This window comes from Thamnophis sirtalis, unplaced genomic scaffold, assembly GCF_051295495.1.
Source record: "Thamnophis sirtalis isolate CommonGarterSnake01/CBP01778 unplaced genomic scaffold, rThaSir2_p1.2 scaffold_3, whole genome shotgun sequence".
In the NCBI taxonomy this organism is placed as follows: Eukaryota; Metazoa; Chordata; class Lepidosauria; order Squamata; family Natricidae; genus Thamnophis; species Thamnophis sirtalis.
Window position 1 is genome coordinate 70,180,020 of NW_028261383.1, and position 27,076 is coordinate 70,207,095.

At 34.8% G+C, this 27,076-nt stretch overlaps 1 protein-coding gene across 13 annotated transcripts in view; it reads left to right on the forward strand.

Moving 5' to 3' along the window:
- IQSEC1 (IQ motif and Sec7 domain ArfGEF 1) overlaps positions 1-27,076 on the forward strand; it is a 307,267-nt gene that overhangs the window by 218,420 nt on the left and 61,771 nt on the right. Inside the window, exon 1 of one of the 13 annotated variants that reach the window (XM_014057970.2) lies at positions 9,437-9,605. The exons of the other annotated variants lie outside the window; for them this stretch is intronic. Within the exon in view, the coding sequence (XP_013913445.1) occupies positions 9,541-9,605 (65 nt within the window). The 5' untranslated portion in view covers positions 9,437-9,540. Of the gene's footprint in view, positions 1-9,436; positions 9,606-27,076 lie in introns of those variants that run through there. 13 annotated transcript variants of the gene reach the window in all.

The following is a 27,076-nucleotide window of genomic DNA, read 5'->3' on the forward strand; positions in this document are numbered from 1 at the left end:
ATATTCATTTTCATGACATAAGCCATGCACTATGAAATAAACACCTTTTTTTTAGCTTCAGGTAGTTCAGAACCAATCAATCTATATTGAAAGATAAGAGAGTGGGGACATTGCCCAGTGTGCATCAGTTTACACTTAACACTTATTCAAAGTGTTACTCCAGTTTGCTTGGCCTTTCATCCAGTTTAAAAAGAATTTTCTGGGGCTCTTCACTTTAGATTGCTGTTATTGTTAGAACCCTTTGTGTGAATCCTGACTGTTAGTGATCATAGATATAAATAGTTTTCTTGGCAACATTTCTCAAAAACATCCTGCCAATACTTTCTTCCTATGGCTGAAAGAGAGGGTCTGATTCAGAATCATCCAGCTGATTTACATGTCTAAGGCAATTTGCAGTTTCCCCACTTCTAATCCATCACCTTTAATCATGCCAAATGGTCTCTTATTTTTATTATCCTGAATATTTTATATCATATTTGGCCATATTGCATCTTATCCCCAAGTGAAGATAATTTACAAACAAGTTAAAAAGCACCACTCCAAGTCCTTGATAAATTCAGTTTCTTACTTCTACCCTGTTTTTTTTATCAAACTTGTTCTAGTTCAGCTGAATCCTTCTTGAAATGTGTCCAGCATGGAACAGTACATGAAGTCAGGTCTGATGAACGCAGAATAAAGTGAACAATTATTTCACATGATTGGAAATTATACCTTTGTGGATGCAGCTTAAAACTGCATTAGTCTTTTAGGTAACTACTCTTTTGCTTCTATTACAAAGCTAGATGTTCCAAGCTGTTCGTTTTATTTAATTTCTTAAATGAAGTACTTTATCTTTGTTTGTATTGCAGTTCATTCTGTTATTTTCATGCTGCATCTTTAACATGTCAAGATTGTATTGAACTGTATTATTATCTTCACGCTTGACATTGCCAAATAACTCTCTGTCCCATAGATCTTTTCATTATTCTTCCACCCTCCATTAGTTCTCTAATATTTCAGTCAGACCAATTATGCTTTTCAGTACATCCCATTTTGCAAATGTACATATAGATATGTTTACGCCTAGTCCTTTGTATTGAAAACAAATAGATCTTTTCTTCAGCAATTAACAAATCACAATTCAAATTCACTGTTGAATTTTTCCACCTATCCGCTCTTATCACCTAACATTTTCTCCTGGGTCACAAGATTTCAGAATGTCAACAAGTTTCTTCCAAACTCATCTCTGGTTCTTTCATTATTATTATTAATTGAAACATAACATGGAATTATTACAAACCAGCACATTCTTAATTTCATACAGTTGTTCGGCCACTAAATGGTGTCTGATTCTTTGCAGCCAAATGAACTATAGCATGCTGGCCTTCCTGTCCTCTCTATCTCTGAACTCAAAGTTCATGTTCATTGTGTCGATGACACTACCTAGCCAGAGTGCAATAAATGCAACTTGTAATTACAGTTTGTATTACATGTCATCTAGATCCACAGTCATTATTAATCTTCACTAACTAATTCAGATCTTAAGAGTTGAACATATTTGAACTGGCAAAATGTCAAAATAGACTTTTTTATTTTCCGTATAATTTAGGAAATATATTACAGAAAATAATAGAAATGTTACATAAAAATAATTTACATTATTATGGCCTCACTTTATTAATGATTCCATAAGCAACATAAAAAGGCACTGTTTAGAATAACATTAAGGTTGTTTGATAGGGAACATTGCTTCCAGGTTGGGAGAAATTCTAAAAGAAGTTACAATACATTCATATAATTTTGGCTCTGGGTTAATCTATCAGAGAGAATTAATCTATTCTTTGTCTTTTTACTTAATTATATCACTTTGAAAGAATGTACATTTATTTCCCAAGTGTCATGAATAGAAAAGAGCCTATTTTATACTCATTTGGGGGAATCATACAGTTCTTAGGGCTTTCTGAACCAAAACTCCAACACAGTACTAGGCTACATAAACAGAGGGATAGAATCAAGATCACGTGAAGTGTTAATACCACTTTATAATGCTTTGGGAAGGCCACACTTGGAATACTGCATTCAGTTTTGGTTTATGTAGTAAGTCACAGATTATTAAATTATTGGTACCTAATTAAAATGTTATGTACTTGTTGCATTGTGATAAGCAGAGGGGGAAAAGATGCACCTATTGTAGCATTAGGGGAATAAACAGAGATAGAATGTATGACTTCTTACATTACACAAAATTTTCTTACTTATAACATAGGGTTATTGAATAGATCTAGAGGCTTCTGAGCAACAAGCAAATTTTGAGGGGAAAAAAAACTTAAATACGAGAAGTGGCCAAATCAGGAAAATAATTCCATACACAAGAGGTCTACAAGGGAACATGGGCAGTATCCTTTCAGTTAGGCTATAACAGTTGTGATGGCAGTTGGGATGCAGAAAGAGCTAGAGAGTCAGAAAGGAATGCAACATGATAAAGACCAGCCAATTTTGATTTGTTTATTCCTAATCATTTTTTAAATCTCTGTTCTATGAGCTCTAAAGAATGTACCACAGAATCTGAGTGAATGATTACATGAAGATTTCCGCCAAGAATAAAATAAATACAGTATGTCATTGAGAGTTTGACATAAATTAATTAGTCACTGCAAACATAGATGATGCTTTCCCTTTTCCATTCTTTACCTCAATCAGAAGGTTTGTCAAGTTGCTTTCTGTTTAAGTGAACTATGTCCTTATCCATGGTTTTATTACATTTAAAGAAACTGGCATGAGCTGCTTTATTAATACATAGATGAGGAAATTGAAATTATTTGTGTGAGAATAGATTCATGGACATGAGGGTATTTGAGATTTTCTAGTGGTCAGCTCCAACCTAATTTTGGACTACAACTCATTATAGAGCACCAATTAAGAATTAGAGTTGGAATGTGAACTGTCTTGGTGGGATAATTTATGCTTGGAAAAGGACAGTGCACTTTCAGTGATTGTCAGTACCATAGTCATACATTAGTGTTGGTTCCATTTTTACTAATAGGTTGAATGGCTAAAGAAGGAAGTATTTCTTTTTTAAAAGGACATTTTTTTTAAAGTTTCCCAACATGATTGGATTGATTGGACTCTGCTAATATTAATGAAGTAAATTCATTTAAATCTGACTACAAACTTTGTGTGCTGTGTTAGTGTAAATCTACAAAATCTTTAGTATATTAAGCCCTTCAAATCAATGAAATGTGTATGGATTTAACTTTGCCTAGACTATATCAAATATAGTAATTTTTATGGAATGGCAAATCTAAATGCATACATTTTTCATTAAGCCTTACTGATTGTTGCGTCCTTAAATCAAACTAGGTGCAAGTAGTCCATGACTTATGAACATTCGTTTAATAACTATTCAAAGTTATGATGGCACTGAAAAAAGGAACTTACAATACCACCCTCCCATCCCATTCATGTTGGAGGCACCACGTCCGGATTGAAAGGATTAGCTGATGATATCACTGTTGCATAGGATATGCCACTGAGGACTCCTTTCATATCCCCATCAAGGAGCTGGAGCAAATGACGGGAGCCCACTTGCCTATGCAACAGCACTCAAGTCTTGAACACAAGCTCACTAACCATCGTCCTAACCATATGAGCACCACACTCCATACTTACTAACAATTGATTCTCATAGTTACAACCATTGCACCATCCCCCACAGTCACATAATCAAAATTCAACAGCATAGCAGCCAGTATATGTTTACATTAGTTGCAACATACTGAAGTCATATGGCTGTGATGGCGAACCTATGGCACATTTGCCACAGGTGGCACACGGAGCCATATTTGCCGGCATGTGAGCTGTCAGCTCCAGCACGCAGGCGCGCACCAGCCAACTGATTTTTGGCCTTCCAGAGAGCTGTTGAGCCTATTTTTCACCCCACCCCACCCCCAGGCTGAGGAGGCTTCCTGAAGCCTGGAGAGGACAGAAATGGCCTCTACCTAGTCCCCCAGAGGCCCTCCGGAAGCCAAAAACAGATCACTGCCAAACTTCCAGTTGGCCCATTGGACCCATTTTTTGCCCTCCCCAGGCTTCAGGAAAGCCTCCGGAGCCTGGGAAGGGCGAAAACTTCCCCCAATTATTATTGAACTGTGGGTGTGGGCATGGCCGTGGGTGTGGGCATGTGCATGCACGCAATAGCGTTCACACACACAATTTTGGCATGCCTTTACATATGCCTGTCATATGGATTTCTGTACTGGAAATTTTTAATTTGGAAATCATCCAGAGTCACTGTCTGTGATTTGAGTAGCCATATACATTTGTTTAATAAATATATAATGCATAAATTTCCACTTGTGACCTTCCCAGGGGGCTTCTGACGAACAGATTCAATGGGGAAGCCTGAATGACTACATGACTCATTTAAAAATCATTTGATTTATTTAACTGTGGTAGCAAAAAGGTCATAAAATTGGACAAAACTCACTTAACAACCATTTTGCTTAGCAACAGACATTCCAGTCCCAGTTGTGGGTGTAAGTTGAGGACTACCTGTAGGGATTGCAATTTTGTTACACTGCTTGAAATTATTGGGTATTCTAGTTATCAGATGTCTAAGTGAGATAGCAGAAGTCAGCTGTTGCCAGCCTGCCCAATTATACATTTATGTGTTTTTAATCAAGTCCAGTATCTGTGAGTTGTTCTGTTACAAATAATATAGTTTTCCTTTAGAAATATCTTAATACTGAAATCTTATAACAGTCAATGAATGGATGAATGAATGAATCTCTCTCTCTCTCTCTCTCTCTCTCTCTCTCTCTCTCTCTCTCTCTCTCTCTCTCTCTCTCTCTCTCTCTCTCTGTGTGTGTGTGTGTGTGTGTGTGTGTGTGTGTGTGTTTTTGAAATGTTGATTCTATCAAAATTTGCATAAGATTAAACATACTGTTTTGGTACACAAGTCACAAAAAGAACTATCTTGGAAATACATTCTGAATGAATAGAAACCTATGGAACACTTTACTCATTATAATCTGGCTAATGTGCAATGCAGTATTAGAAACTACAATCCATTTCCCATTGCATCTTATTTGCAAGCGTCCTGGAGTAGCTTAAGATGAAATAATTAGAATGTTTTGTGTGTGTGCTATAGGTAAAATGGAATTTTTTACTCCTTTCAGAGATCTAAGATGATGCACTCCATTCCTTGATAACAAAAAATCAATATAATAATAAGAATGCCAGTTTTCCCCATAATAGAATATGTGACCAAGCTGCAAATAAGGCATTTGGCCTGAGCCACATTTCAGCAGCATATAAATAAAAGCCATGGTTTCATGCTGAAAATTTTTTATTTATAAAACCACTAGCTAAATTAAACATTAAAATAAGTACTTTTAAAAATGCAGGTAATTGAATAATCCAAGTGGTGGATTTTTTTCTTTGAAAAACAGCTGTGTCATATATTGATCGGTCCATTTATCATATAATAGTACAGTCAGGGGAGTGGAGTCAAATTTCTCTTATCTATGTAGAAGTTCTATGGTAAATCAAATGAAATTCTTTGGAATATTGCCGTAGTGCTCAGTGTGGTGGGATTTTCAGGAAAAATAACTGCAATATTATACTTCAGAGTGAATTATATTCATTATATGTATCAGCAAGCAAACCTGTTTCTGTTTTGCTTTAGCAATTGTTTTAGTTAGTAGAAGCATGGAGTGGTCTCACCCTAAAATACTATAACAACCACATCACTTGCTTAACTTCCGATCTGATATTCAGTCCCAAATTGGAATTACTTGTGCTGCATATCAAAACATAGAGGGACAAGCTTCAGAAGGATCTAATTTATTCCTAACTATTCTCCCAATTAGCCAATGAAGTTCTTGCCTAAGGGTAGTTTGTATCATGAACAAAAAGCATTTACAAAGCATGGGGATTCTTTACACTTAAACCATAAAGAGAAATCTGTGTTAGATGTCTTGATTAAAAAAACATACACATACAATAGACACAGCAGTGCTTAGCAAAAGATAGATAAAACTTTTTGTCTCTATGTTTAGTAAAAATACAAATAAGTATAGAATATTTAATAAAAATCTGATTTCAAAATGCAGCTGTTTGCTTTGCTTCAGAAATATAATAGATGAGTGATCCAATATTGTGGGAATAGTTTTAATTGGTTTCTATGGCCAAGGGTAGATTTGAATTTGAGAATGCCCATCCTAATCCAATACTGATACAACTTCACATAGGTGTATGGTTTTGGCTTAATGTGTTATGTGAACTCATTATAGTTTGACAATCATGATTTATGTCTTAAAGCAAGGATGAATTAAATCATTTGTGGTGTATACCTGAATAGTGGACTAAAACGCCTACTAAGCTACTGATTTATCTTGAGAAGATTTTCATGTCTTATGTTGTATGGTACCTAGAGTCACTAATTGAGATAAATCAAATAAATAAATAAATTTAGTTATTACTCAAAATAAATTCTAAAGTTAGCAACAGAAGTGATTTTTTTGAGGTCATGGATACACTTTTAAAAGAATAGTCTAAATAAAAACTTAATTGAACAGATTTATTTTAAGCAATTAAAATGAGTTAAAGCAATATTAAAATTAAAAATGAAAAGATTCTGTAAAATATATATTTTATTTTCTTTCAAAATAACTTCAAACTATGAGGATTATTACATATTATTTTGAATGACCTTCATTGATAACATACAAAAATACAAATAAATATTTAGATGACATGTTGATCTGTTTCCTCTGTTTCTGTTTTCAAATGGCATGTTAAATTTTGTCATGACTCAGAATCACCTTTTCTCAACCTAGCATAAGAGTTACTTTTCGAGGGTAAACAAGAATCACGACGAATAGTCACTTCAGCATACTTAATAAGACTAATAGTCACTTCAGCATACTTAATAAGACTTAATAAATTATAGTTTGTTATATTTTGTTAATTATTTAAAGGAGGTAACTGATTATCAAATTTTCATGCCTATTTTTTGTGGCATGTTTTTCCTCCTCAGGTGTGCATTAGCTTTTTATAGCATCTTTGTCATACATTTATGACAATTCATCACTGCCTCTACTGGTATCCAATAAATATCATAAAACTATGAAAGAAGGAAAGGAGGTGCTCATAAAACATTGACCGGTTATATGAAATGTAATTGGTATAATAAAATCCAAATAAACTTTTTAAAGTAATGAGTGACTTTAATATTAAGTCAAATAATATTAAGTCAATATTATTTGAGACGGTTACTTAACTTTTCTGCAAAGTGACAACAAACGGCAAGTAATGTACTTCTATAGTGCATTTGTTGCCAGCTTTCCCAACCCTACAGTGGAGTTAGAATTGTGGTTTTCAATCAATTATGGTTTGGCTTCAACAAGTTTCCTGCATATTCTTACTAGACATATTGTAAAATATGGGCTAATGGTGTCACTTTTAGTTAGATGTATATTTGTTAATGGACCATGACACCTCAAACCCCCTCCCCCAAAAAACTATTAATGATTCATCAATTTGGAGATATATACATGTGGGATGCTACAGAATTCCGTCGCAGAGCTAGTGTAGTATAACATCTGTATGAAACAACAATGCCATGTTTTCCTTAACCATGCCTAATATTTGGCACTGTAGGTTAAAATTATCAAGAAACTGGCAGATGTGCAAAGGAAAAACAATATGAGAGACTAGGTTGTATGAGGGATACCGAATAATACTGAAGGACTGGGAAGTTAAATGTAAGCGGATGGGTTTGAAGTACAAAAAAACTATTATAAATATTAAGATGAAGATTGGAGGCATCAGCAACTTTTTTTCTGGCTCTTAAAAGTTTATACCCATGGGATTATGTTTTTTAAAAAATACTTTTTTCATGAAAATAAATAAAGCTTGCTTCCCGACCTTCTGTAACATTTATTCATAGAATGCTTCTGAGCCCTAGAGAAGGGGCTCAGAACACTAGGTACACTGAGTTTCCAGTGGAAATGAAGAAAAGGTTTCAGGGAGTTATCTCAATAATTTATCTTCAGGAAAATTGATATTTTATAATTTGATACACTTTCCACATTGGCATTTTGTTACAATGTTTATGACATAGTCTCAGGATTCCTGGTGTGTTTACTGGCCAAGAATATATGAACAGAGTGGAATTACCTTCATGGGAGATTTTAAGCATGCTGTAACAGTAAATTTTCTCTGTAAGCAGGTGTATGAGCCAAATTAATTTGAAATCCATTCCAAATCATAATTGTAAATTATCTCCCCCAAAGCTAATATGATTTTGGGTTGCATCTAATAGCTCTGGAAAAGCATTCTGCCCTCCAGAAATGTTGGATTATAATTCCCATATTTCTCAGTCAAAATATGCATTGGGGGGGGGGGCAGATTCTGGGACTTGCAGCTTAGCATTTCTGGAGCGTGCAGAATCAGATTTCAGAAGCTATATGGATGGACAAAGAAAAAACTTACTCATACCTCATTTTTCAAAACCAGATACATTCATCCTATTCATTCATATCTGCTTAAGTGGATTTAAAAGTGCTAAAGCCCAAAATCTATTCCAGTAGGACATCGTTAGGGTAATCAGTTTGCAGTTAACAAGCGTTCTGTAGTCTCTTTGTTTTGAGTTTTAATTAACTTTGGAGGACAGTGCGGCCAAAATGCCGTTATGAAACATAAAAGTTATATCGCAAAGAAAAGAGAACTCAAAGAAAGGGAAGGGAGGAAAAAGAAGGAACGGTCTCTTTTTCAAAATAGCTCCAAGCCGTTTCAAGGCAACAGTTGTTGCTACCAAAGCGAAATTTTGTGTGTGTGTGGGCGCGCGCCTGCCAGCCCGCCGGCCCGAGGAAACAGCCGCTACTAGGGTCGCCGAAGCTGCTGAATAGCGAAGAAGTCTGAATGTCACTATTAATAGTACTGCCTCCCCTCTTTCCGTCACGTGAAAAGAAGCAGGGAGAAAAGTATAAGTGGGAGGAGGAGGAGGAAGCGGGGGCTGCCGCTGCTTGTGCATTCTCCTCCTCTTCGAAGTCACATGCCTGCAATGCCCAAGAGAGGACGAGAAAACCTTACCCTTTTTTTTAACTTCACCCCACAATGTTCTATTCCTGGGGTGACTACCGCCCTGTCTCTTTTTTTGTCTCCCAACTAGCCCCCGCCAAGTCATTTGCTCCGAAAATCAATCTCTGCTTCACAAGATAGCCCCCCCTCCTCAATCTCTGCCATTGGTATTCTCAGCTCGCGCGGTTGGCGGAATGGATGGATGTGTGAGAGGGTAACTGAGTGAGGGCATGCGCGTGCACAGGCGCGCGCGCTGTGGCTGGAAAAGGGTGGACCTCCGAGTGCTCGTGCCTTTCCGGACCCCCTCCCCCTTCTCTCAGCACTCGCTCTGGAGACTTAGCAGGACGCTTCTTGGGGCGTCCTCTAGTTACTCTTTCTGCAGTCTCAGGGCAAGGCGAAAGTGGTGGGCGAGACCGGGTGGGGGTAAAATATGCTATAAACTTGTGTGGGGGTCCTCTTTACTTCTTCTCTCCAGCCATGTGGTGCTTGCACTGTAATTCGGAGAGGACTCAGTCATTGCTGGAGCTGGAGCTTGACAGCTGGTAAGCCATTACCGCCTATTGGAAACAACATGGGTTTTCGTAAAGCCAAACGACCAGTCTGGAGGGGAAGGAATTTTTTCCCCTTGTATTTCAGTTGCAAATTTCAGAACAGCTTTGTTTAGTCCTGAACGATGGTTTTGTGTAATTAGTGGAGAGAGAGGGAGAGAAAGCGAGAGACTGAGGCAGTGTGGTTAAGAAAATGATCAGCTGCACATCTAAATACTATTCTGGTGACACAAAGGGTTTCAGTGTTTGGTCTCACTGACTGTTGGTTGTTGGTTTTTACTGTAACAATTACAGCATTCTTGGAAGAAATATTTTCTAACAAATATAAGAAATAGAACAAATAATAATGTATAAATGACAACTCTTTATTGACATCAGACTATCTACACATAGACAGAAAATGTGTAAGCACATATAGAATACATAGTGTAGTATTCTCTTGTCTTTTAGGCAGAATAATATCCAGGCAAGGATTTATTTTGGAATATTATATATTTTATAATATTAAATAATCTGTTTTAAATGTTTTGTAAAGGTATTTTGAGTATAATAAACAAGTGTAGCTTTTTATCCATATATATCCTATCAGTTAGGATACTTTTATATTTAGTAGTACACATGTTTGGTTTCAAAAACAACACTACAGCATTTGTATCTATCCTTTAGGGTTAAGATGTATAGCTTAGTCATTTGAATATGGAGGCAAAAATTATTTAAGTCTAAAGCAATACTATTGTTTCAATATGGCAAGAGCTGCAGCTTATATTTGTACATAATTGCACTTATATTATCACCTTCTCCAATTTACTTGAACACAGAACCTTCTTTATTCATTTTCATTTTTTTTAAGAAAAACAAAAAATATGACATGCTGAATATAAATGCAAATCACTGCATTTCAAAAGCCACAATCCGAAATGCAGTAAATGTTTAAACCAGTTGGAGTTACAGCTGTGTAAGCACTTAGGATTTGGAATAGGATCTTTAGAAAAAGCTACTCTTCTTAGTATTAACCACCTATCTGGAAAAAGGATGTTTAATACTCTTGTGTTTATTTTGAAGAAAAAAGCATAGTAAAGAGGATTTGAAATTCAGAATTGGACTACTCAGGAGAATTTTGCTGAGCAAATAATGAGAGGATAAAGTGCCTGATGCTTCTGTTAACAAGACTATATTCTGCACTTTCAGAGAGAAGGAATATATAAGCATTGTAGGATTATGTAGTGTTTTGGACTAAGTTTCATAAAGATGTTTCAAGAGTGTGTGATAACATGAACATAGAACCTGCCTGTGGTTTTTAAAAGCAATTATGTATTTTCTGAGATTATAATAGCAATAGCAGAGGACAAATGTGTGAGCCCAGAAAAAGACAGCTGTTTTAAAAAGTGGCAAATAGGTATTGTGTTCCTGCTCTTGGCATACTTGGAAGTGGGCACAAATCAAATGCAAAGTTCTGCACTACTCTGTTGACGTTCCTTATTTTGCTGACTTGCATACTTCCTACTTAGCTCTGGAAGTAAGTTAACAAAAAGAAATTTTGAGAAGGGGTGACTACTGCTTTCCAGCCAGTGACTGTCTACAATTTACTCAGCTTTTCCCTATCTAAGGATTGAATGAATGATGAGTGCCGTTCTTCACCTATGAAGCAAAAGTAGATAATGTCCAAATAATAAATGATCTTACTGATCTGTATGGAAGAGGAAATAAGAACATATTTGTACGTTTTTATGTAAAGGATCAACTTAGTGACTTATCTGATCACTTTTTGGGTTTTCTTTCGGAGCAGGGGAAATGAGAAATTGCTGGGGGGGGGGGGTTCCCTTTGAGTTTGAAAGCTTTTCATTCCAAATAAGTTAAGTACTCTTTGATATAGCCCAGAAAAAAGAATAAATACTCTGATTCCAAATGCATTATGTTAATTCTTCATGTCTAAATTGGCATTGTATGAGAAAGAATAAAATAAGGAAAATTATGGATTAGGTTGCTAATCTACCATGTGTGTAATCAATGAAGACTGGGGATGGAGGGAGTGGTCTGTGGTCATCCATGAGTCATTGAGGGTTCTCTGAAGCTCTGTAAGGCCTTCTGGTTCAATTTGGGGTCCAGAAAACAGCTGGGGTTGCTTTTCCTGTATTGCCTTCTGTAATCTACAGCATCATCCCTGCTTGAACTGCTGCACTCCAGAGATATTTATTATCTATCAGGCAAGAATGAGTCTGGGCCAATGGAGGAGTTAATGCCCTCCATGGATACCATAGACCAGGGGTGTCAAACTCAATTTCATTGAGGGCCACATCAGAGTTCTGTTTAATCTCGGGGGGCTGGAGTGGGTGAGGCCAGGCTGGGCATGTCAAGCTCAACATCAATCATGTCGGAGGCAACTGTGGTGGCCCAAGTTCTCTGCAAGTAAAAATGGGCTGCCAATCTCCATTTTTGTCTGTAACACTTGCAACCCTCTGCCAGCAAAAGTGGAGCTCAGGAGGGCCGCCAGCAGCCCTCGCGAGTTCCATTTTCGCTGGCAAATGAAGAGCAGTGCAAATGGGTCTGGAGGATTTTTGGAACTGCTGAAAGGGTTCCTGTCATCTACAATTTTTCTGGAAATCCATTCATACTCCCGCATCATTCGAGGATGTTCATCCCAAAGTACATAGTTAAATGTCTGTGGAGATTCTCGTGTAAGAGACAATTTGATAAAAATGTATGCTTTCTGCAGAAATTTTCAAGAGCTCAGAAATGAGATTAGAAAATAATGATCCCTAATGATTATCCTTATTACAGAGAAATCCATCTCTCTCTTTTTTTTAACAAAAAATGGTAGTAGCACTAATGCAAAGGATTAGTGGCTGAGAACGGCTTTCCACAAATTGTCATCAATACATACTTTCAAGTAGGCCTGTTATATATTAAATATTAGATAATGGTATTTTGCATGACCTTATCTCCTGAAATAAAACTGATAGTATAGTAGCACAATTAGGGCAGTCTGCACTTTCCCCTTTCAAACATCTCAGTATAGCCTACATATTTGTAAGCAAAGCTGGAGGAACCTTCAGCTGAGGATTGGTGATGGAATTGGTGATGGAAGTTGGAAGGATTTCAGGTTATTGTAAAGTCAGATTTTATGTCATGGCCAGCAAAATGTAGGTTCAAAGCCAATTTGCTTTCCAAATGATAGGAAAACATAATAGGAGGCTAAATAAAGATGCAAGGGCTTTTGTTGTTTGCTAATGTAGATTTCAGTGTATAGTAGATTCTATGTTGGGTCCTAAGCATCAGCCAGCATTAATTACCCTGTTTGACTGAAAATAAGACCTCCCCAAATAATAAGCCCTATCAGGCTTTTGAGCACATGCGTTAAAATAAGCCCTCCCATGAAAATAAGCCCTCCCCAAAAATATTGCAACACAGTAGCAGCCACGAGGTGACCACGCTGTCCACCTCTTGTACCTCAAAAATAATAAGACCTCCCCAAAAATAAGGCCAAGCGCTTATTTCGGGGGTTAAATGACCCCGTCTTATTTTCGGGAAAACATGGTATCAAAGTCCATCGTAAAAGAGTCAAGCAGACCGATGGGCATTATATTTGCATATAATGGAGATTTCAAGAAAGTTGCTAGCAATTCCTGAGTTGCATTGCTGAGTTGTGTTTCAGGGACTTTTACATAGAGTAATGGGAATTACTAAATATTGCTGGATAGCCTCCCATCTCTGGGGTCCATTTAATTTTTGGTTACTCCATCTACCAAGCCCATGGAGGCTGAGACAAGTAGGCCAAGTGGGAATGTTTGAGGCATCTAATTGCATATTACACAAGAAGTGGCATGTGATGCTTCAGAAGAAAGAATCTTAGGAGGATAATATATATAGTCAGATTATCTAAATCAGGGGTGTCAAACACACATCATCACAGCGGCATCATGTGACATATTGGACTCCCCCTCCCCCTTTCACTAAAAACTGCATTGGCATGGCCAGCATGTGATGCATATGGCCTGCAGGCCAGGAGTTTGACAGCCTGGGTCTAGATTATACCATCTTTTCTTAGGCAAATAGCCCAGCTGTATTGGCTCTCAATTTCAGAGTGAATGATGGTATTTTCCCTTCTACCTATACTCTGCCTTGATTTTCTATGAATACCCAATAAGATATGGATAAATACAGAAAAAGTCTCTGGAGTGCCCTGGTGAATTAGTTTGTCTCATATTTCATATGATTGACCCTCTTTAAATTGTCCAATTAAGTTTTTTTTTTCATCTTGAAAAACTTAATAACATACAGAGCTAACAACAGGAGGTCAGAAGTATATTCCTGCATCAGATACTTACCATGTAAAAGGTAACAGAGTTCACAGTTGGTGGTTACTTGCTTGACTGAATCATAAAAGTTAACCCTCAAGCCAGTCATAGAATTAGCATAATTGTCCAAATAGAACAAGTTCTTGTCTGTTTTGCAGCTTCCTCTATTCTTAGGCCAGTTATAATTCCCATTTGTGTCAATTTATAAGAAATCCTGCTTGTCTCTTAAGGAAATGTATAATTCATTTTGAAGGATGAAGATTCAGTTGGATTCCCATTATATTTATGTAGCAAGAAGGTGACTATTTGGTGTTGGTAGGCTGCAACAGCTACAGCTACTTCAGCTATAGCTGCTGAGATTTGGTTTAATACTTATAGAGAGAGTGATGCTTTGGTATATTTTGTCCCACCTCCTGGGCTTACTGATTCATTATTTGAGTTATCTGGTCCTTCTAGATTGCAACATGCTCCTGATACTGGAGTAAAGCAGTGGCAACTTACCAGCAGTGATTGCAAGAAATCATATCCACTGTTCAGTTTGGATCTTATGATATAGGCATAACTGATGAAAATAGGAGAAAATAGATATTGTTGTCAGATGTCTTGCTAAACATTCTAGAGATTTTACTATATATTCTAAAACTTGCTTACCAAACAATACAGAAACACTAGATTGAAATTGTCCCCAACAATCTGGATTTTACCAAGGGATGGAAGGCTGAGTTAACTTTGAGCTGGTGAGAATCAAACCCCTGGCAGTCAGCAGAATTAGCCTGCAATACTGCCTTCTAACCACTGTGCCACCATGGCTCTTTCTTTAATTGAAACTATGATTGCAAGAATAGAATACTGTCTATAAAAGAGTTATGATCGAAATGCAATGAATTAGAATCTATTGTACTATCCATGACACTCAATGATTTCATCCAAAGGCCTCACAAAAATGTTAAATAGGGAAGGAAAGAGCACCAAACCCTGTGGACATCTTCTCCCCAAACACCCCCAACTGTAAAAAAAAAAAAAAAAACCTCTTGAGGAAAGTGATAAACCAGCAAGCACTGTGCTGTCCACCCTCAATCCATGTTCTGCCATGCCATCTCTTATTACCAAAACCCAGTCTCTCAACACCAGGGACCAGAAACTTACCATTGACTAACCAAACATACCTGGGAGGAAAAGTTGGGCACCCCAAGGCATTATAGCTTCATCAGCTTCAAGTGCCATTAGGATAAAATTCATGACTTATTAGATAGATAAAAGCAAAATTACAACTGAATTTGATTGATATTGGATCACCAGGAAATGTCATTCTGCATTTAGATCACCCCCTTAGGGTATTCATTGCTAGATAAAACAAAACCAAATACTCTATACTATTTTTATATGTTAGGTTTACCATCTTTTTGAATAGCTGTAATTAAAATTAAGCTTACAATTAATTAGAGTTGGGGTTGATTCTTGGTGACTATATGAGCAAATGTTTACTTTTGACGTCTCTTTGATAATAACTTATAGGCCTTCAAAGAACAAGCACTTTAATTTATTATTAGTTACGTTTTAATTCTCAGCCTTATTGTTGTTGTTTTTTTAAAAAAACACTATTCTCTCAGTACATGACCTAAACATGTGAGTTTCTGTCTATTGATCATTGTCACAGGAGAACAATCAATCTATTTGGGCATGTAATTGATTGGATATTCTTGCAGTCCATGGTATTATTAGTATCCAACACCTAATTTGAAGGCATTGATCTGCTTTCCCTATTTCTAAGTGTCCAACTTTAACAATCACATGTTATCACTGGAACAATCGCTGTTTTAACTATTTTGATCTGTGTTATCAAAGAAATACCTATCTAAGTTTATCTTTGCTTTCCTCCTTAGGATTATATCTTTACTTCTCAAGTTCATTGTCTTACTAATTGAGCTGTAAAGAACATGTGTGTGACTATGAATTCAGGAGCAGATATGACAAATAATATGTTGCTAACGTGATTATTTTATTTAGGGTTTTAGAATGGGATTAGTAATACATTGATATATGGAAATGTTTGAATTCACAGGAAAAAGGGTCAGATTCATATACAGAAATTGAAGATAATATATGTCTGGTTTAGTCTGCTCTTCATATGAATTTATTGACTAGTATATGAAACCAAATGCAACCAAGGTTTTTTGAACTGTATATTTTTTCAACACTCATCTTAAACAAGTTGGCTCTACTAACTGATTTTTTGTCTTATATTTATGTTACTCTAAAAGGATTTTTGCAGCATTTAAAAAAAATTAAATAAGCTTTTATGGACAACAGTATATTATAACTGAAATATACATTGCATGGGACTACATTAAAAGAATAAATCAAAACTTGAAATGCAGCAATTCCTGCCATTCCTTTCTCCTGCTTGTATCTCCCCCACCAACAGCTGTGTGTATATACTTTACTCTTCTTTCAGAACTATACTCAATGGTATTTCATGAGGTGAAATGTAATCCAGAAAAGCATATGTGATAATATATTGGTGAGTGCTTAAAATGTATCAAGACCTTTCATTTATATAACTTCTTTATTTTACATTTTCTTTTTGATGAAACTGTTTGGAGCTCTATATTCCCTAATAATGAAGTGCTTTTTTTCTTTCCAGGAAAGATAATTTTAAAACTGTTTTGTTCTGTTTCTTGCACTTTTTCTTAAAACATTCTCTTCCTTGCACTCTAATTTCCCCAGCAACCAGCCTTGGGCAACATAGCCACTCAAACTCTGCCCCACTTTTCCATTTGTGTTTAATAAATGAAATGTAAAATGCTGTTTATCTTCTCTTCATCTTTTTCAACCCTGATTGATTATATGCCATAAATATGGTGCCAGCTTTAACAATCACTTACATAGACCTTCTCTAAGTTAGGAATAGAATATTTAGAATTGACTTTGACGAGTTACTTAAGCTATTTCTTTATGTTTTATAAATGAAGGATTATTTCTCATGCTGTCCTGTTTGTATAAAATAAACTTGTAAATAACTTCTCTGAGCTAATTATTCCCTTATTGATTCTAAGAGCAGTCATCTGTTGAACTTTGTCCTTCATACCCATAGTTTGGTAAACATGAATACAAGTTTGAGTTTATTTGCCATCAGTTTGTTAGGAAGTAACTTATATTTTTACATGCATACCTATCAGGTTTATCCTTTCAACACAAGCAACATTATGCAAAGTGCAAAAAAGTTACAAGAAAAATAAGCCAGAAAGATTAAATGTATAACATAAGAAAAACAAAAGGAAATATTGCTAAATCTAGTTTAACCTAACATTTATGTATAACTTGTAATTGTTCACTGTATATTCCCTAAAAACCCAGCTATCTTGATCTTCGCATCTAAATATTTCAAAAAAAAAAATCACTTGACTGTCTGACCTGAGTAAAGATGGGTAATCGTAGTCTTAAAGGAATAAATGGAAGTTGTGTTAAAATGTGTCCAAAAGTATAACCATAACAGATAACTTGTGATGATTGTATGGTTGAGCCACAAGGGCAAAACACATGCAAAGGAATATCACAAGACAAAACAGCCATAAACTGTGCAGTGATTCGGTTAGTAGAAATCTTGAATTTAAGTAAATTAAACTAGGAAAGTTTATGGAAAGCCCTACTATTTATATTATTCCAGAACATCTGTTATTGCTCAAGATTTGACATCTCTTTCTAGAAAAATTAAGTATTTTAATTTTTTAATCAGATTCACGTTCATATTTCAAGGAAATATTTATGTTTCATGTATAGTGTTGAAAAGAGATTGTTTACAAACCTGAACTACTTTTTGACATTTTACTGAAAATTATTGTAGCACTCATATTTACAACATATCCTTTCAATGTTATTGAAGTCCACCCAATAATTTTGTTTAATACAGAAATTATTATTGTATGTTTCTGTTGCTATGCTATCATACCATGAGAGAGGGGATAGAGAAGATCATGATTGTGAAATAGCAAGATATCAGTTTCAGAGGAATAGCAGCAATAGCTTCTAACAAAAGAGCAATTGGCATATTTAATTTTAGATTGTCCCAGGAGAAATTTTTGTGTGCAGACATCTGTCTTTATGCCTGCAATGTGGAATGAAATTGTACAATGACACACTTCAGCTTCTTAATGGTCTACCCACAAGTGGACTACCAATCACTTATGCTTGAATCTAGTTAAACTACCTTTAATTAAAAACTACCTTTCCTAATTTATTCTGGCATACACTAGTTTGGTCCAGGTGCAGAATACAGAGACACAGAATGGGATTATAATCAGATTTTCTGGTTTTGATTCTCAGTAGCTTTCACTTAATTCTATGTCGTAAAGTAAATTAAATTACTTTATTTACAGTAAATTATGGTTTTTGGTTTAAATGCTAGGAATAGCAAGCATCAATATCAGGAATATGAATATGTGCCAGCCCTAGTTCAAAATCCTTAATCCTTATGCCAGGATTTGTCAAACTGTTAAGAGAAACTCTGAATCCGAGAAAAGTGTGAAGAACCTTTTAGTTATATTGCTACAGTAAATCCACATTTCCCAAGATTTCCTTTTATTATTTTTCCCTTTCATTTGTGCTTGTTTCAGTGTTTGGATTTTTAGGGGAACTGTGATGACAAAAAGTTTAGGAACCCCTGACAGTGATATTTGAAAATTCTATATATCTTTAATGCCTCTGCTGCCCAAAATCACTTTGAATAATGAGATGTGCAGCATATAAATTTAATAAAAAAAAATAACTCTGAAAGATAAAGACTAGAGCAAGCTGCTGCTTCTAAAATGTACTGTGAAAAAGCTTTTCTTTGCTGACTCTGTGTTGTGTTCCAAGGTGGAATGCTGTTCATCAAATTGTTAATTTGAATAGTTTAAGAAGCCTTGGCCAACAGATTGAACAATGAAAGTTACATAATTTTATACAGTTTTAGAAAAAGGTTCAACTTTTGAAAACATTCATGACTATGACATTAACTTTTTAAAATGGGCATGCTATGTGTCCAGTTAGCCAAGGAATTCCAGTTGTTGAGTCCTTTCTGCTATACAGTCCATCCTATGGAACGTGCTTCCTTTGGAGATCAGAATAGCCACTGCTTTTCAGCTGCATGTCTTGGTCTGGGTCAGAGTGTATGCAAGAATCTATTTCTTGGTTATTTTAGTGATTATAATGTGTGATTTATTCTCACCTATACATATATTTTCATTTTTGTATTATTGTGATTGTTTTAATTTTATTTCTCAATATAAATTGAATGAATGAAGGAATGAATGAATGAATGAATGAATGAAATATATTTTGAAGTGTGTCACAGTAAATTACTATATGTATAGCCCATAGTGCTTTTGGTCTGCAAGTCTATATTGCAAGTATTATACAGCAGAATGTCAGTGAATATTTTTATTATGCAATGTAGCTTTAAAGTTTATCATTTCTAGAGGTTTCTGCTTTGTTCTTAAAATGATTTTGTTCTTTAAACTTCCTTCAGCCTGTAAATATAAATATTATTTGAAAAGGGAGTACAATTTAGTCAAAATTATTCCCGGCTGTTTCTGCTATCTCTTATGAGCAATTCTTTAAAACAGCAAAGGAGAAAATACTTCCAGAATAAATCAAGTAGCAGATTTTATCAGCTTGATTTGATTTATATCTTGGATAATTACATTGTTTAATATTACTTTAATACACAAAGCTTTCCATGAAATTTAATCAATGCTTAAAGGCTTCTCTGAAGGACACTAAATGACTCTAGTATTAAAATATGAAAAGGCTGCCACAAAGCAGGAACTTTCTTATTTGCCTCCCAAAAATTCTAAATTGAATATTTTATGATTGAGGATGATATTCAAAGTTGCATCTCATATCTAGATGGCTCAGCAGAGCATGGGAGCACATAAACAATCAAGTGGGAGTAATGTTGGCTTGGAAGAGGGAAAGGTTTCTTCTACTGAAGCAAGTGCTATGCCAGGTGTGCATGCAGCTGATTGTGTTCTAGCATTCAAAGAAACCATTTTTATCCCTTTGTATAGAGAAATTTACTGTGTGTGAGAGAAAGTGAGAGAGACCACAAACATTCCCTCACTCCCATTCTCTCCTTCTCATACATAAAATTAAGAAACTTTTCCATCATATACAGAAATTTTTAATACATGTTCAATGCATTTCTTGGACCTTTTGCTGAAAGAAATGGGACCAAACAACTACAAAGACATTATTCTTTCTGTTTCTGTTTAAAAGCCAGTTCCAGCAGTGAAGCTAGAAAGATAGCAGGTGTTTTTCACAGAAGCTTGAACCATGGTTGTTTTTTATAGTAACAAGGATGAAGGAAAATCAAACTGAAACTGAAACTGAACTGGAAACTAGACCAGACTTATCTTGACTATATTTGCAGATCCTTGCAGTTCTTCCCAGGTGCCCTTTCATTACTTTTATGCAAAGTAAGCAAATGTGTAGTTGACAAGAATAATCTTTATTCCCATCCTCTTTGACCAAGTGGCTTCAAAGTACTAGGCTGCTGCTTAGATACATTGTAAACTGAAGCTTTGTGCAAGAGACAGGAGAAAAATGGTTACTTGTGATGAGGCAACAGCATCCTACTGATGAGAAAAGCAAATGAAACAGCATCCTACTGATGAGAAAAGCAATTTGAAGTGTTGCCAGAGAAAATGGTCATACCAGATGGCAACACTTGGCCAACTTTTTCTGGGTTTGGAAGTGAACAGGATTCATTTCCAATAAATCAGTTCCATTATGAATGCTATGGTATACCAAAGTTACTTTCAAATTGACTTCAAATTTTGTATAAATTAATCTAATATTGCAAGGTGTTATACACAGAACTTGTTTACAGAACTTGAGAATAATTGAGGTAGATGTCTGTCTTGTAAAATATAAATAAGCTTCAAAAGACAAAAAATTACATTTAGAAATAATTTGAATGTTTTTGCTTTTAAATGCTAATATTATTAAATTGTGTTAATCCGTTAATAATCTGAGTGTTTCCCATGTACTAGCACAGTAATAACCTTGACAGACTTCATTTTCTTTTTTTAAATTTTTTTAAATAACATTTAAAAAATTTTTAATTTAAAACAAATACAGCATCCTTCTTTACATGCTTTAGAAAGTGTATCAGTTGGTTACAAAAAAAAAACTTTTGTGCATCTCTTCCACAGTCAACAAACATAATTCATATTAACTTAAGTATTTTAACTCAAATATTTATACATGTCACCATCATTATATCTCCATTTTCATTTAAGTGTCCTTAATCATAAAATATACCAAAATTTAATACATAACCACATACTGGCCTTTCAATTACTATTTCTAAAATCCTCCACTAACACTAAATCCTTATATCCTGTTCTAGCTAAACATCCATATTATTTAATAACAAAGTTTTCTAATCCTCCTTTCCAAATCACTGTTTAAAGTTTACATCCAGTTTCCTTATGTTATACCCATATCTATATATGCGTTGTTATTCTTATCCCTCCTTTATTTGACTATATCCTGTATCATAACATTTCCCCCTAATAATCAAAATGTTAATTTTATCTAACAGTTTATTATTATTATTATTATTATTATTATTATTATTATTATTATTATTATTCATGTATAATCCAAAGGGATTGCTAATCTTCGTTACATGGGTACCATTCAATATTCATATCCAATTATACTCATCATAACACTACACATTGTATACATTAGTAACATTATCAGTTATTTATTTAAGCTATATCTATTATCAATAAATTTCACTAAGTTTAACTAGTTTTAAATTATATTCTTCCATCTATCAACCTGTATCTTTCCAATAGCAAAACAGTCTCATATCTTCTGCCATTTGTGGTGCCAATTCTCTAATCATCTTCTTGATCAGCTTTGTATAGACTTCCCTTAGCAACTCCTTGCTTATAAGATCTCTCATATAAATTTGATGCCCTCTTTCTGTTTCCTTATTCAGCTTATCTTTGATTGTCAGCAGTGCTATCAATGCTTTTGCTAATAGAATTTGTCTCTTTAAGTCTATAGATTCTTTAGTTTTTCTTCTGTATCTTGCCCTCTGGAATAGATTTCCTCTCCATTTAATTCCTCTTTCAATATTCCATTCTTTCCATTTTCAGAAACAAACCAATTACCATAAGTATCAATAGGTTTAATCTCTTTATATTCATTTTCCACTTCGATTTTTTGAGTTTCAATCACCACATTTTGCATTTGATAAACATCTTCAATTTTTTCATCATATTTATGTGCTCTATGTATTCCAGTTTTTTCTCTATTCTTTCATATATTATTGATAATTTCTGTATTTCTGAAAGTATCTTTTGCAAATTTGAGACTGATATTTTCTTTTGAAATTGTGCCATTTTAACAAACACAGCTGCAGAAAAGAAGGCGGGGCTTAGCAGTGAGAAGACGGAGTTTCAGGCTATTCCTGAAATTCCTCTATTCCGAAGGATTTTTGGATGGGTTCTTTGGACCCTAGCTGTCCCAGAGACGACAGTGAAGGTGGGGGGAGACCCAGGACCTCAGAGACATTCGCAAAGTCTCTGGGGGGGGGTATTAACCCCTCGTGCCAATTCCTTTCTGGATTAGCTGCGTGCTAACTGAAACTGCAGGTTGCCCCTAAGAATGGCAGAAGTGATGTCATCTGGTAAGCTGATTTTATTATTCAAGAGAGACTGTCCGCACTAAAAGTTTAAGCTAATTGAAACCAAAAAATAGAAGAATCTAGCGGTGAATTGGTCTTTTTTTAATGGATTTATGGCTGGTGGCTACTTTATTTCTTAAACGCTTCAAGGAACGCTTCGGTAGCCCTCCACACTGACTCTTTCTAAGTGGATCGTAAAGTCAACTTTCTACTAATTAGCCCTTCACGATCTGACATTTTTATTACTTTGCTGTGTTTACGATCAGATAAGATTGCACAGTTTCCAGCGTGTTTTTACTTGCAATTTCTAACTACGACACATCATGGCGTCTGAAAATACTTCTAAGGTCTCACTCCAGATTCTTTTTTCCGCATGCCGAGAGCTTTTTGACTCTTTTCAGAGATTGGAAAGAAAATTGGATCATCTGATTTTAAAATATGAAGGAAAAACTGAGATCGTTGAATGTTTGAATGTTCCTGAAATACAAATGGAAAATGTGAGAAATGGCGTCTGGTCTATCTCAGAGGAAGAAAGGAGGGGGGAGCTATAAAGAAGATTCATTTAAAGAGACAGAGTGCAGGAGAAATGAAAAATCCACCCTTGAGAATTAAAGTCAATTTGAAAAGTCTTACAAGCCCGGGACAACATTATTATTTCATCACTGACATTCAGAGCCAAAAGGTGCGAAGATATCTTTGTCTGGACTTGCTTATAAAAACATTTGGTAAATTTATCCAACGAATGGCAATTGGATTGAGAAAATTTTGCTGTTGGAGGGACACAGGCTGACAGATGGAAGAATACAACTTAAAATTAGCTAAATCTGATTACTTTAATTTGTAATAGATATAGCTGAATAATAATTGACATTGATGGTAATGTATATAATGTGGAATTGGCTGATAGACTGAAGAATACAATTGAAATCTAGCTAAACCTAATTGCTCTCTTTGTAACAGATATAGCTGAATAATAATTGATATTGATAGTAATGTATATAATGTGGAGTCGATATGATAAATAACAATTGGATATGAGAAAACATTTTTGGATTATACATAAAGAGTATTAATTACAATAATTATCACTATTATAAAAACTAAATAAAATACATACAATCAAATGTTAATCAATACTGGGAAAATGTTATGATATATGATATAATTAAATATTATGGATGTTCAGCTAAAATAGGATATGAGGATTTGATGTTAAATAGAGGATTTTACAAGTAAGTAAATGAAATGTCAGCATGTGTTATGGATTAATTCTTTGGCATAGCTAAGGATGAAGGATGTTTAAATAACTATAGGTAATTAAAACTGGAGGTATAATGATGTTAATATGGTAAACATTTGAGTCAAGATACTTGAATTAATATGAGTTAATGGATGAGAAGCACCAAAGCATGTTGTAACCAGCTGATATACTTCTTTTTTTTATAATAGATACCTGTGTTTTGTTTTGTTTTTCCTGCCTTGTCCTTTGTCGTTTTTGTCTTTTTTTGTTTTATCTTTTTTGCCTTTTCTTTTTGATTTTTTTTTCCCCACTGGTATGGGCAGGTATTGTTCAAGATTATTACTTGTATTAATATTTTTAAATAATAATTACAGTCAAATGAAAATGGATATATAATAATGCTTGAGTTAATATGAGTTATGTTTGTTGACCGTGGAGGATCTGTAATCGATTGATACATTTTCTACAGATGTAAAGAAAGATGCTGTACTTGTTTCAATTAAAATTAAAAAACATTTATTAAAAAAAAACAGCTGCTCTAGCTTGGAAGGTTAATAAAATTAAAGCATAGATTCAAAAAGAACGTTGTTTTCACTTTTCTCTGATTAGAAATATACTTCAAAGGGATATCTGTATGCTTCTCTTCTTATCACTCTCTGTAGCCGAGCAGAAAAACCTTGTAGTGCCAAGTCAAAACAATCCATGAAGAAAAAAAGTGTCCAATTTTCAATACACAAAGCTCCGATCAACAAAACCTCCCAGCCTCCGAGCAGCAGTAACACTGTTGGAAATCTAGTTTCCTTTTGTATCTTTTTTGTATTTCAAGTTAGAAAAAAGAGTCCAATCTTTAAATGAATTAGAAAAATACCCACAGCAATGAAAGAGAAAAACTTTAGTCTATAGGTTACAGAGAACAATAAGTAGAAGAAAACTTAATCCATCCGTTTCAAAAGGCTTGCATAAATTCCATCCATGAAGATAGCATTTAAAAAGTAAGATAGCCACTGTTCAAAACCATTCCAAATTTAATTCAGCCGCTTGACTCTTCTATTCTTCAATTTAAGTTAATTTTAGGTTTTTATAGGCAGTCTCTTTTTAAAACAGTAAAAGTTCCTCACCAGCTGGAAACACTTTATCTTTCCGTATCCTTCCGTTTTGGAGCTGCCCCAACTTTGTCAGCCATGGTTGGATTTTTGTCGATGGCTTGAAAACTTATCTTGCTTCTTTCAGGGATTTTGTGATATCCCTGAGATCACCATCACCTTCCTGTTCACCGTCTCTTCGGGACGGTCTAGGTCCATTTGGACCACCCAGAGGCAAAAGTATTGGCTGCGGTCTCAGAGCATCGAGACCGCACGACCATCTGGTCGCGAAGTTGGCTCCTCCCTCCGATAGACTTCGTTTTCTGATGAGGTAAAGAAAAGAGAAAAGAAATCTGTAGAAAAATCTAGGTTGTGTAAGGTGATATAGTGACTTTATTGTAGAAGTATGGTAAATATCAAAACTAAAAGGCCATTCTGTATGTATCTCCTTGTAAATAAACACCATCAATTTCTGTGTAAATATTTTCAAGGAAATGGATACAGACATAATAATGGAGATACAGTTTAAAAAGAATGAAAATCAGGCTGTCCCTGGGTTTTATCTCAAATTTTCCAATGAGGATCACTTTATCAGTTCACCTTGTCATTAACATCATGCTCAGAGTCATTGGAGCTACTGAACCCTTTCATGGTGTTTAAAAAAATTGAGCATCTCTGAAATTTATTTTTCTTTTAAATTGTTCCAGTGTTTAGTTTGAAAAGGTCAATTAAACAACAGTTGGATTTCATGGGCTGAAAACAGAATCTTAATTAAGCTTGCTAATTCCCCTGGAATCTTAGTGTAATGCTAACAAAATTCTTTTTAGATTAATATTATTAATACTTAAACTTAAGAGTTGTGGCAGCTAAAAAGTGTGGGGGGGGGGAATTATAGGAAGAGGGTGTTTGAAAGGGAATGTTTAGGCTAACTGCTAGGCAGACTATCCTATGTCCCTTATAGTCCAATTAACAATTTACTTTTATCCTTGTACTTTCCATTGAGTAGTTGTTGCCTGAAGCTTATATTTATTTGTTTTCCTATTTATTTAGGTATTGTAAGTCCATGTTATTCTCAGAGATGTTCGTGTGAAATCTATGCAAGTGATTTGCGCTCTACATATGAGTATTCTGCACTGTAATCCTTGCCTTTGATCTTAGAAAGCAATTTCTGTGCAACTAATTTGCACAACTACGGGTATAGAGACCTCCAATTATAAATTAGCATAAGCCTATATGGCAACCTTTGATTTTCTTACCATTTCATCTCCTTGAAATACTGCAGTTTGTTGTCTATCTTTAAACAATTTTATTTTTCTTTAAAAAAAACTAGCTGATATGCTGCTCTATTATTTTGTGGCTTTGAAGATTTCCTTTCTTTGGTTTTGGCACAGTTAGACTTTTGGATTTCTAAGAAAAACAGGCTTTCTTTTTGCTGACAAGTGTTTTTGGCGAAACATAGCAAGCATATGTAATCATCCTATGAACTCTGAACTAAATACCCACAAACAGAATAGTTAATGGATAAAATTTCTCCTTTAAAGCAATATTTTGTTTGAATATTTTCACTGTTTATTTAGATCTTACCACACACTCAAATATTTCCTCAAATATATTCAAAATAGTTAAGAAGAATAACCCCTGGAGTTTTTTCGAGGCTAGCCATCTAAAATAATTCTTGCAGAAATTTCTTTAACATTCTGATGATAACTTAAATAGTGATTGCAGTGTTACTTTTTATGCTAAGATTTGTTATAATACCCAATAAGCTATATTCTAGACAATGCTGAATAAGATAATAAGAAATTATCTGTATCTGAACTAATTTCCTCAGTTGTTGATCAGAATATTATGTGTTTATTATTTCATTTATGTTACTTTGTCCTCTATAAATCACAGTGAATGTATATAGCAAAATTAGCACAATAAGCACACATCCAGTTTATAAAATAGAATTCCAGCAATGAAAACTTTGAAATATTTTATGAAACCTTGTAATACATTGCAATGGAAGTATTGGTTTAAATTATATCCTTAAGTATCATATAGAAATAAAGAAAATAAAACCTTTGAAGTACACACCATTAAATATTAAGTTTTTCACTGATTACTTTTCAGGAAGTCCTTCATGAGATCCCTTTTATGAATTTTTCCTTCAACAAACTATC